Raw genomic sequence first — 11,358 nt, 5'->3', positions numbered from 1 at the left:
ATTTCACTGTTTCAAACATTGAAAAATAGAAAAATATCTATAATTTTCATGGTTTGACCGGAACTATTTTTAGATATTTTTGGTTTCCCCATTGTGATCCCCCAATTTTACCAAGGGCGATTACTCTGTATTAAACGTTTATAAATACATACGGATAAGCTTACCTTGAAAACACATGTCATAATATTTCGGGGCGCCAAATGGGGAATAATATTGTCCGGAATGGTAAAAATACAAAAATAATCATTTGTAAGCATAAAATAAAAATAAAATCTGTTTGATTTGGTAAAATATCGATTTTTATTCACTTGTGATCATAGAAATATATATACATTTGTAAATTTTATCATATTTCTATGATCACTTGTGAATGCAAATCGATATTCCACAAAATCCAACAAATATCCTCTATATTATCATGGGTGCTATTGATGTATCTTAGCTGTGATTGTCAAATCTAATACAACCTCTGTAGATTTATCAAATGTAATGTACAATAAAATAAAATACTTACTTACATTATGTTGTGTTCGTTTGAGTTATCGCTATATAACGTGGAAAACTGGACATGACAAAAACATGTCGTTATCGTTATGCAACAACTAACTCTATATTTAACAGTTTTAAAATTTGTTATAAAAGTCAAAACAATTCATGAAATTATACATTTGAACTTATATTTGTAATAGCTCTGAACTTTGAATAAAGCCAACAAAGCCTCTGAATACACGCATATAATACGCCGAATTAATTGCATTTATACTTGTAAATCAATATTAAAATTTACATGTCTAGTATACAATCTTCTTAGATACAGTCGATTTTTCTTTTTTATAACACTTATAAGCATGAGATGTGTCTTGGATATTCGTATTATGGCTAAGCAAAAAATGTGTACCAAACTGCCAAGGTCTAGTTTCCTTATACAGCAACTGCACATTGCAAAAAATGTATGCCGAATCAGAATGACATCACACATGTTTGGCATGTTATTACTGACGGTGTTTAGTTTCTCTGTTCATTTTGTTTTACAGATAAATTTGCTTGCGGGCATTTTCTTCCTCTCTGCGCGAATGTATACATGGTCTCTCTTGTTACGTTGCATTTATGATTCTATATGTATGTGTTTGCGTAAAGCGGTTAATTGAAAGTCCTATCGTTTTTTTCTCTCTTTTTAATATCAAATGATACAGCAATACTTTTCAATTTTTCGGCTATACATGCTTTTGATTATATTAATAATAAAGCATAAAAATACAACATACAACACATGCAATCGTGAATATAATTAAGATAGTAATATAAATATGTGTCTTCGCCGATTTGGGATGAAATAAGTTACCAAATATATAAACCTGAAATTATCAGAATTACTACAAACATACTGCAAACCTATTCAAACGCCTTACACAATCCATATTTCATAGTTTGCTTAATAATTTACAAGAATGCATGATGTTTAAGTTCCATCATTAACAGTGAACTGAATTTTAATTAATGAAAGTAAATGTCAACAGACACGTCGGATATGTTTACAAAAATATATTTGATACAATATGTTTCAATACAAAAATATACAAATTATTTATATAACGTAATTAAAAATGATTAAATTAAATAATGTCATTATTTTCGAGCATTTAAGTAATGGCTCAAAACAAAAACGCACGCCTATGTAAAGCTTTTAGTTTGCAAGGTTGTTGGATGCATTTTGTTTGATAGCAATAGAGCTAAGTACATTCTTTATGAAGAATTATGAACAAAACAAGTTGGGTTCGCGCAAACATTAATATAAAACATCCGGATAAAAAGAGCCTTGCATGAAAATGTGTCGAGTTGCCAAATTATGAATGAGATCAGTTTTGCAGTAACTGACACCCCAAAAAGTAAATATTTTAGTACTCGTAAACTTGTGAATCATGGACAGATGGTGTATTTGGTGCGTCTTGAGCCCGTTATATTAGAGACCAAACTACCAAATACTATCATGATCAACAAAAACTGATAAAAGAGAATGTATTTTCTATTTACTGGTTCCAGTTTTCTGAAAGTAGCCCATGTCGTTGAAATAACATTTATCAAACAGGCAGGACATTTATTGAAATGATGTCGTATTTGTAAAACAACGAAACACACCGTACGTATATCGAGAACAAAAATGATGTTTATATAACCTTTAACATTCTAAATTTGTATCCTTTTAATAACATGTGTATGTTTTTTTCAGTTATTTATATTAATACATTTTTTAAGTAAGATATACTGCACTATTTATGTTCAGGCTTTTCCGCTATGTAAGCAAATGTGATGTATGTAAATGAACTAAACTACCTTTCTTTGTTTTCTTATCGATGGCAAAGTCTGAGATGATGCCGTATGTATCTACATCGAACAGAAACCCGCAATCAAAGTATCTATAGAATCTTTCCATGTAACCAAGCTAGAGAGGCATTGACCTGAATGCGGGTCGAACCCGGGTACTCTCTCATGTTCTAAATGCATACACCTATTTTTTTTGTTATAAAAGCAAGCTCATAAGCAAGTCTTTGTCCGAAACCATCGAGATATATCCCGTTGTAACTACATCATATAACGTTGGGAAATTTCCTCGTTAAAATTCCGTTTCCATAAATAGTAATAAGCCAACTAATGACTAATAAAATTCCTCTTCACGTTTTTATACTCTTGGTATGAAGAATGTTAAGCAACGCGCATTTGAGCGGCTAGCAAAGCGTATAACGGCTAATATGAAGCGAACACCGCCTGCATCGTAACTGTGTTGAAAACGCTTGATTTGATTGGTCGAATATCCTTGCGGCATTGTACACGGAAACGGATGATATGTCACTACGAAATTTTGCTAGCCTTATCGTCCAGGGCCAGACAATAAACATAGCATATTTAAGTGAACGCTAGTTCCGACGAGGAAAGCATGCAGAATAAGTGCTAAGTATACCTCAACTAGCAATATGCACATGACAAAATAGTCTTGCTCTACTTTTTTAATACGTTTTGCTTTCGTTTTCAAAAATGAAAGCAACAACTTAAATTCGCTTTTTAATGTTTTATCTAGTTATCTTATAAGGAAGAAAATACATCCAAACATCAAAAAAACTGTCAATGGAGCGTACATTGACATTATTAAATTGGCCTTCAAAATATTGAATATTTTTCAAAGACAAGTATCTCAGGAACCTATGCATTCGTTATCGCGGTACTGGACGACAAAGCCTCGCTAGTGAATGAATATATGGTTAATCGAGCTAGTTTAGAGCTATAAAACTGTCTAAATTTTGGATTCAGAAATCCGTAAACCATTGGGTTTATGGCAGAATTAAGAAAGTAAGAGCGCACACCGATCTCATATCCAACTAGAGAACTTCCCCGTAAAGAATCTCTTAAGTCGTTAAACTCGTCAACTATGACTAAAATAAGATATGGTAAAAAGCTGATAACAAAAATCGATGCAACCACTAGCATGATCATGGTGTACTTTATAGATTTGTTGTTAAGTTTGTCTTTCTTATGATGATCACCATTTATATCCACTGCCTTCTTTTGCTCTGCGTCAATACATTTTGCGCGCAGTTGCATAGCATTTGCCTTTCTAGCACACGATGCACGACCCTGCTCATCGATATCAATTCCGCTGCTTTCTTCATCAATTTTAGTTGAATCTAAATCCGCGTGCACGTGTTTGGATCGCCGTATCCGCGACATTGGTCGTGTCTGTATTAGTTTTCTTTTATGTTGATATATGGACCTGCCGACGAGCGAATACATCACAACAAGGGTTCCAGTACCAAATATGAACGTTATAAGATAGACGAAATTGAAACCCCAGATATAGGCTCTATAATTACTTTCATCTGTCGTCGTACAATCATACCCTTTCACAATTCGACCATTTTGCGCGTTTAAATCAACTTCGACCGATTTATAAAAGACTAACGCCGGCCAAGAATATATCAAACCAAGCAAAAACGAAAGTGCACAGAGTAACTTGCATTTCAGTAAGTCAAGCTGCTTCTTCAATGGCCGACATATTCTTCTAAATCGGTCAACAGATATCGCAAGAAGTGTAAATGCACTTCCTATTGCGGCTACGTGATTAACAAAACGCAGGAACTTGCAAAGATGTCCGTTAGTGAATGTATAGTAAAACCTCATATCTACAATTTCAATCGGCATCGACACAGCACAGCTCACTAAGTCGAATAACGCAACAGTGCAAATAAAAACGGCATGGCTTGAGCGCCTTGTCTGCTGTCCATAGTAATAGCAGACGAGAATATTTCCTAAGAGACCGAAGAACATCAATACACTTAGGTAAACGACGACTGGCGTCATCAATGACGCAACTTCTGAATTTAATTTTTCAAGCAAATCGGAATCGCTGATGTTTGCTTCTGTAGTCATTTTTCCCTGTTTCACCGGCAGCAAATTCCCAATTTACCTGAAATATAAATGTATAATTCTTACGTATTATTAATAAAGTCTAAGGTAATTTCCAATTTGTATCAACCCAAAAAGTAAACATAAATAAAAACTACATAGCATTTTAACTATGTTTAGTTGGAGTGGTTGAATAAAGGAAAACAATCAACGGTTTGATAAATCAATCGCCCCATTGGGTGCTTTCCTCTGGTACCGCATTAAGTATTATGTGCATAAGGAAGCTATATAAGCATAACAAATCAATATAAGCAAAATACATGTGTATTTTTTTAATCATTTAAATGCATTTAACTTACAGCTGAACAATACAGATGTAAACGGAGAAAAAACAACATATGGTTGATTTCCTTTCACATTGTGAACAAAACATGCAAAGTCATCGTGACAATATATTTTCGGACAAACGGGTTTATGTCCATAATTTATTACTCTTAATATTCGTACAGAATATTTAACAACGCTAATTTACCAGTTTTCTGGCCCGTTTTTGCTTATCTGATGATCTTTTGATCATGTTTTTAGTAACGGATTAAGGTCATAAACCTGGAAGATAAATTCCTGCGGCCACTTGATCATTACACATGCGTTATCGGGCAAATTATTATTTTTAACAGTAATAAAAAATGGTTTCAACCAACAACATTTGACATGATATCGTATTGAGAAAGCAGTGTGTTTAATGCCTATGATTTAAAAAGATACCATTTGAGGTAAAAGATTGCAAAGTTGTTAAGTTGTGTTAATGTAAAAGCATAGAAAGAAAAGTACAACGAAGTACCATAACATAGCTGTCTCTTTTTTTCGGAATCCTCTATTTTTTAATACTTTTCCAAAACACAATATGTTTGATACTCCAAAAACTAACATTTGTTACGGTGATCTTCAAAATATGCGAAATAATAAGATCATTAAATACCCTGACATTTCTATCTAAAATGTGTAAATCGACACATAACAATCCAAATTCATACTGTGTAAAAGTTGCGAAAAAACAAATCATAAGCAAGTCGAGATCTATAAATCGGATTCATTATACAAACATCTAGATCAGGCGTTGCCGATGGTTCTAAAACAAATATAGGATTTTTTTAAATGTATGTTAATTGTAAAGGCAAAAAAAAGACTGGTCGTTGACGTGTCAAATCTACATGTTCAATCGAGTCAATTTAGTCGTCAATTCATGCTCACTTTTTCAATTTGATCTTCAAAATCCAGATTCTTCTTTGTCTCGAGCTGTGTCCAGTCAAGTACCTTGACGTATCAATTACTACACCGTATTTTTATTCCTCTATTGATTCATTTTGAATAGGATGTGTATAATTATTAACCGTGTTTTACGTTCTGTGAACTTTGCACTATAAGATCCGATTAAACCACTAATAAATATGGTTTTTATGCACACACACTACTCGTTATATAGATAACTTCGAATCTGTTATAGAAGAGTAACTGCACATGACAAAATGTACTAAGGCACTATTCTTTACCAAAGTATATAGTTTAAATCCATTGGTGTAGCCAGCCAATGGGTATTACATTTTTCCACAACGAGTACCTAAATAGCCCAATGATCTTGTGTCGAACAATATGAGAAACATACGGCGTTTGTTGGACTATTATCATTCTTATTTGAATATTATTTAATTTTAACAATAAAAACAAACTTTTAATTTAATAGTTACCCATCCAAAATACCGGTAAAGCTTCAATAATTTGGCTGTTTGCACGATAAAAAGGTAATTATATGAAAGAACAATCTCAAGTTGAGCTACAAAAGAGAAGAGTCTGCATGGATGACACAGATCATCGCTTCGAACGACATCCGATTGTTGGTCTGTCTTTCCACGCGAAACTTTGGCGCGCGTAGGTTCTGGCTCCGACCAGGCACTCTGCCATCAATAACTTTCTTAGGATGAATCCTGCGCACGCTCGAATCCAGGGAACGATTGTGTGAACAGGTGTGAAGCGGTATGTTCAGAAAAGCCCGATCGGGATTTTGTTGGCATGGCCAATGAAGTCACGCGGAATATGGTTTAAATTTTGTCGAGAGACTTAAAATATTACGCCCATACATTTTGGTACACTCGATCTTTGTGTACAGAAATACGTTTCTATCACCTCGAATATTGACTAAAGTGTTACCTCAGCGACTAAAGAAGCAACATACCCGACACGCTTCGCTATACTTGCTGAATGTGTACGAAAACTTTACTTTCAAACGCAGGTGACTTTACAAATATCTAAGGCAATGAAATAAAGAACCATAAAACGAGTATTCAAATATTGTGTAATATTTTTTGTTATTGTGGGGTATGTTTTTCTTAATGGTTAGTTCTAAAAAATAACACATTCATAATTTGCTTTGCAATAATACTGCGTCAAAGATACGCCACAGCAGAGAGTTTGTTTTACAGGGTAATAACATGCGAAAAAAGTCAATTTCAAAATTGACACTGTCAACAACTTCTGAGTGTTCGCTAGTGGTTTTCAATTATAATTTATTCAATGCATACCCAGTCTTGTTTACTTGTTGTCAAACTTGTTTTTTACTTATCTTCCTCAATGTTTGGATGATGAGACACGCATGTCATAAAAATCGGTGTTATTTATTTCCTCTTAGGATGTTTGTTGACTCGCATTTCTTTTTTTTGAGCTGTATTATATGTAACATGATTACATGTCGCAGATGTTGTCGCTTAAACATTCAACCTTGTTGTTGTCAACAAATAGTAACCCCGCATTGCGGTAAACATGTTTATTAATAACACATCGTGGACTTCCTTTTAACTAACGGCGTTAGTAAAACCAATCGAAATAAAGTGCGCACTTTTCGAAAAGAAAGAATAAGACGATGAAATCCATTGCGATAATCTTACTCGAATATTTGGAAAATACAAAAGTACTACTGTATTCTGTTATTGTCCGTTTCAAGAAGCTAATTGTGTTTTGTATTGTTCTGTAATTTGACAAGGGTATTGTATACGCAAACCATCTATAATGTATAGGTGTATGATATGAAATACAAAATATAGTTATTTGATTCAAACAGGTAGCCCATAATTGTTTGAGTTAAAAATGAAGACACGAGCAAATGCTTACAAAAGTGTCTTTTCATTTATGCTTCTGGTGTTAATTGTTATTTTTTTCTGTCTTTTTTCATGTGTTTTCACCTTTTGTATTAGGAACGTTTTTCATAACCGGTGTTTAGTATTGGAAAAAATGAGGCCCATAAATGACAATTAAGGCGATCAGTAGGTAATTACACAATAAATAAGCAGAAGACACCACATTTAAATTGAATTTACGAACACAAACATTAGAAAGGCAAACTGTGCCAACATTGGTGCGTGTTTTCAACAAGAACCTTGAGTCGCTGCAAATAAGTGTGCATTGTACATGTCGTTTAATTATATTTACATTAAATACATTTAAATTACATAAAATAAAATTATATACCAACTAATAATGTGAGCCGCATTGTGAAAAAAAAGAGTCTAATGCTTAAAACGACCAACGTAGCTTAACCCCGGTGCTTCCTGGTCCACCAATAAGACCACGAAACGATGCCGGACTGATTAGCGTACAGCGTAGCTCCCGATCAGACAGCTCGCCTTCGTTAGCTGGTATTGAGTTACATTGGTCGCATATGTAATAAGACCCATTTTCGCATGACGCGGCTCATTCGTACCCAATATTTGAACAGTATAGATTGTAATGCACTTTTAACACAGCAAGAACTATTTTCCATAATTTAAAATTAATTCATCACGACATTTTCTCAAAATTTGACCAATGAACAAAAAAAGACATTTAAATATCTCAAAGAAACAGTTTTCGAACTGATCCATGATTCGATAAAAAAATCTAGCAATACCACTCTGAACTAAGTCACAAGATCGAGTCTTAACACATATGTCCAGGTCGTCATGAAAATTGTGTTTTTGTTGTTGTTGTTTTGTTTTGATTGAGTACTGTTGATGGCACAGCGCGCGGTTAAAAGAGGTGACATGATTTTTTTAAACATATGTTGCAGTTTGTTTTATGGGCTTGTTTTAACTACCATGCTGCTTTTACGAATAACCTGAAATCTTCTTATTGCGAACACACGCTTTGAAATCAAATATCAAAAGAAATATATTGTTCTATAATAGTGTCCTAAGAATAATAGACACATCAATATAGTTCGCATACTTCAATTTGCACATGAAGCACGAGTAAAATAACACACGCAATTAATCTAAAAAACAGTGCGTCATGGATACATGATTTTAATGTAAAATGTACCAACAATTATGGGCGACATATCAAGTAGATTCATTGAGTCGTCGTTGAGAATTTAGAATTTTATGATATATAATTAACCACTAATAAATCCAATGATTTATTAAAACTATCCATATAAAAGTGTGTGATTTGATTCAAAAACATAAGCAAGGCCGCTGAAGTCTTAATTTTAATACTTATAACAGACACAATAATTACAATGATGAATAATTACACTGAAAAAAATACCATTGTTCAATACAGATCTTCATTACAGCCCAATACGTAGTCAAACGTATTAGCCTCCATCTATGAAAACTGGACTGAATACGTTTTCGTACAGTGTCTCCACGTATAAGCCTGTGCAATCTCCATCCGCTTATCATGGTCGACACTTTCGCAAAAACTTAATTTTTGTTTAGAAATGACTTCCTTTAAACAACACATTCCATAAATCGAAAAGTGTCGTCACTGATAAGTCAGGAACGCATTACACATTATAATATGGTACGACATTTTCCCAATTTTAACAGAACAAAGCTCACATTTTCTTCTATAGAAAAGTAGTGAAAGGCAAACGTTTCAATGTAATGTTAATTGCGCAAATCAGTCATACAATGTGTTTCGTAATTGTAAGGCCTATTCAATCTCTTTTTACCCTGTGGTAGAGAAACGTTCAACATCAAACTAATTACTTTTTTCATTTTATATAAATATAAATATCTGGGAAAACGGGGCTTAATTCATGTACATAAAGTGTCTTCCCAGATTAGCTTGTGCAGTTCTTACAGGCTTATAGGACGTCACTTTCCGCCTTTAGTAAATTATACGTTTAAAGGAAGTCTCTCCTTTGCGGAAATCCAGTTTAGCAAAAACATTTCGTCGGATATTAACCTGTGTGCACTGCACAGGCAAATCTGTGACTGCACTTTACGTTCATGCATTAAACCTGGTTTTCCCAACGCGCGACTCGTATAACTTGTTTTTCAAGCTCGTTTTGTATACTCAGATTGACAATAATCTCACCTTATACTGATACTGATTTTATTCAAAACATAATGGATTTATATTATCAAACTGAGTTAAATGAGCGTATCAAAACGAATGCCATATCGTCTTATGTCGCCCCCGAACTTGTCGATATACCTCCAGCAGGCGTCTGGTATTGAAAACATCGACACAGTTTGGAGCTGTAGAAAAGTCTGAATTTCGGGTTGAAGAATCCATAGACCAGTGGGTTTATCGCGGAATTGAGAAAGTACGACCTCACCCCAAACTGAAAGGCGACCTGACTTGCGGTGGTTTTGTGAAACGTCAAGAATTCATCTAGAATAATTAATACCAAATGTGGCAAAAAGCTGATTATGAATATTGCTGTTATAACTATCATGATCATAGTGTACTTCTTTGATTTTATCTCTATTGATTTTTTCCGTCGTGTGTTGCTGTCCCCTGATTGTTCGTCGTTTACATCCTTGTTAATTTCGACATTTTTAATCACATTGCCAGGATTATTATCCTGATCAATGTTACTGTTTTCTGAGGGGACCGATTCCTCTGAACGTCCGTGTGTTCTTTGGTTACCCTTCTTTGTCTGCGATGTGTCACTGTTGGTGTAATTTAAACCGCGCACTTCAGAAATAGGTCTAGAATAGAGCTGACTCTTCCTCTTATGTCCTAAAATAGACCTTCCCACGAATGAATACATAACACACAGGATGGTCGTGCTAGCGAGAAAGGTAACTAAATACACTCCATTGAAAATCCAGAGATACGTGTTATAGCCGCTGTCCTTAGTCGTTGTACAGTCGTACCCAGTTATGTTCTTACCATTGGACGCTGTCAGATTCACGTGCACAGAGGTGTAAAAAACTAAAGCCGGCCATGAGTAAACAACAGCTACTACGACTGAGATACCACACATGACCTTTGACTTTTTAAGGTTGAGCTGTTTCTTAAAAGGTCGACATACACGCCTAAAACGATCAACGGAGACCACCAGAAGTGTAAATGCGCTTCCTGTTGTAACAATGTAGTTGATAAAACGTAGAAATTTACACAATCCACCGTTTCTGAAAGTGTAGAAAAAAGTTATGTCTACGATCTCGATCGGAATAGAAACGCCACAACTTATCAAGTCGAACACGGCAACGGTGCAAATAAACACCGCGTGACTGGAGCGTCCTGTCTTCCATCCGTAGTAATAGCAGACGAGAATGTTGCCAATGAGACCAAAGAGCATCAAAACGCTGAGATACACGATCACTGGCGTCATCGATGACGTAATTTTCGAGTTAACCTCCTTGAGCAAGTATGCATCGCTTCTGTTTCCTCCGAGTGACATTTTCGTCGAGCGTAGATCGGTTGTTTACATCGTGCGTCAATAATTAAACTGAAAAAATGAAGATTTATATATGCAAAAACGACAGGTCTATACGATATTCAAACATTGGACCAGTAATAAATTAAAAACAGTATTTTTAAGTTTTCTGCTACACTTTATATGCTAGTTATACAAACACTAGTTTTACAATAAATTATGTTGCTTTTTTAATGTATGCAATAAAATGGACACCAATAAGCAATTTATATTACAATTACATGTCTCAACAAAACTGAAAAAAAACATACCTTGTG

General features: G+C 34.5%; 2 protein-coding genes across 2 annotated transcripts; both read right to left on the bottom strand.

The window, feature by feature from the left end:
• Positions 1-1,322: 1,322 nt before the first annotated feature.
• Positions 1,323-5,877, bottom strand: LOC127838659 (neuropeptide FF receptor 2-like). Its single transcript, XM_052366521.1, has 2 exons — positions 5,647-5,877; positions 1,323-4,456 (listed from the first exon to the last, which is right to left on the bottom strand). The coding sequence occupies exon 2, from the start codon at positions 4,417-4,419 to the stop codon at positions 3,196-3,198; it is 1,224 nt and encodes a 407-aa protein (XP_052222481.1). The 5' UTR covers positions 4,420-4,456; positions 5,647-5,877; the 3' UTR covers positions 1,323-3,195.
• Positions 5,878-9,838: 3,961 nt separating this feature from the next.
• LOC127839830 (alpha-2A adrenergic receptor-like) lies at positions 9,839-11,065 on the bottom strand. Its single transcript, XM_052368218.1, has one exon. It carries the CDS (start codon positions 11,063-11,065, stop codon positions 9,839-9,841), a length of 1,227 nt encoding a protein of 408 aa, XP_052224178.1.
• Between the last annotated feature and the right edge of the window lie 293 nt (positions 11,066-11,358).

The sequence above is a fragment of the Dreissena polymorpha genome, chromosome 7, assembly GCF_020536995.1.
Source record: "Dreissena polymorpha isolate Duluth1 chromosome 7, UMN_Dpol_1.0, whole genome shotgun sequence".
Classification (NCBI taxonomy): Eukaryota; Metazoa; Mollusca; class Bivalvia; order Myida; family Dreissenidae; genus Dreissena; species Dreissena polymorpha.
Note: the sequence above shows the minus strand (reverse complement) of the source record. Positions and strands in the feature narration are given on the sequence as shown.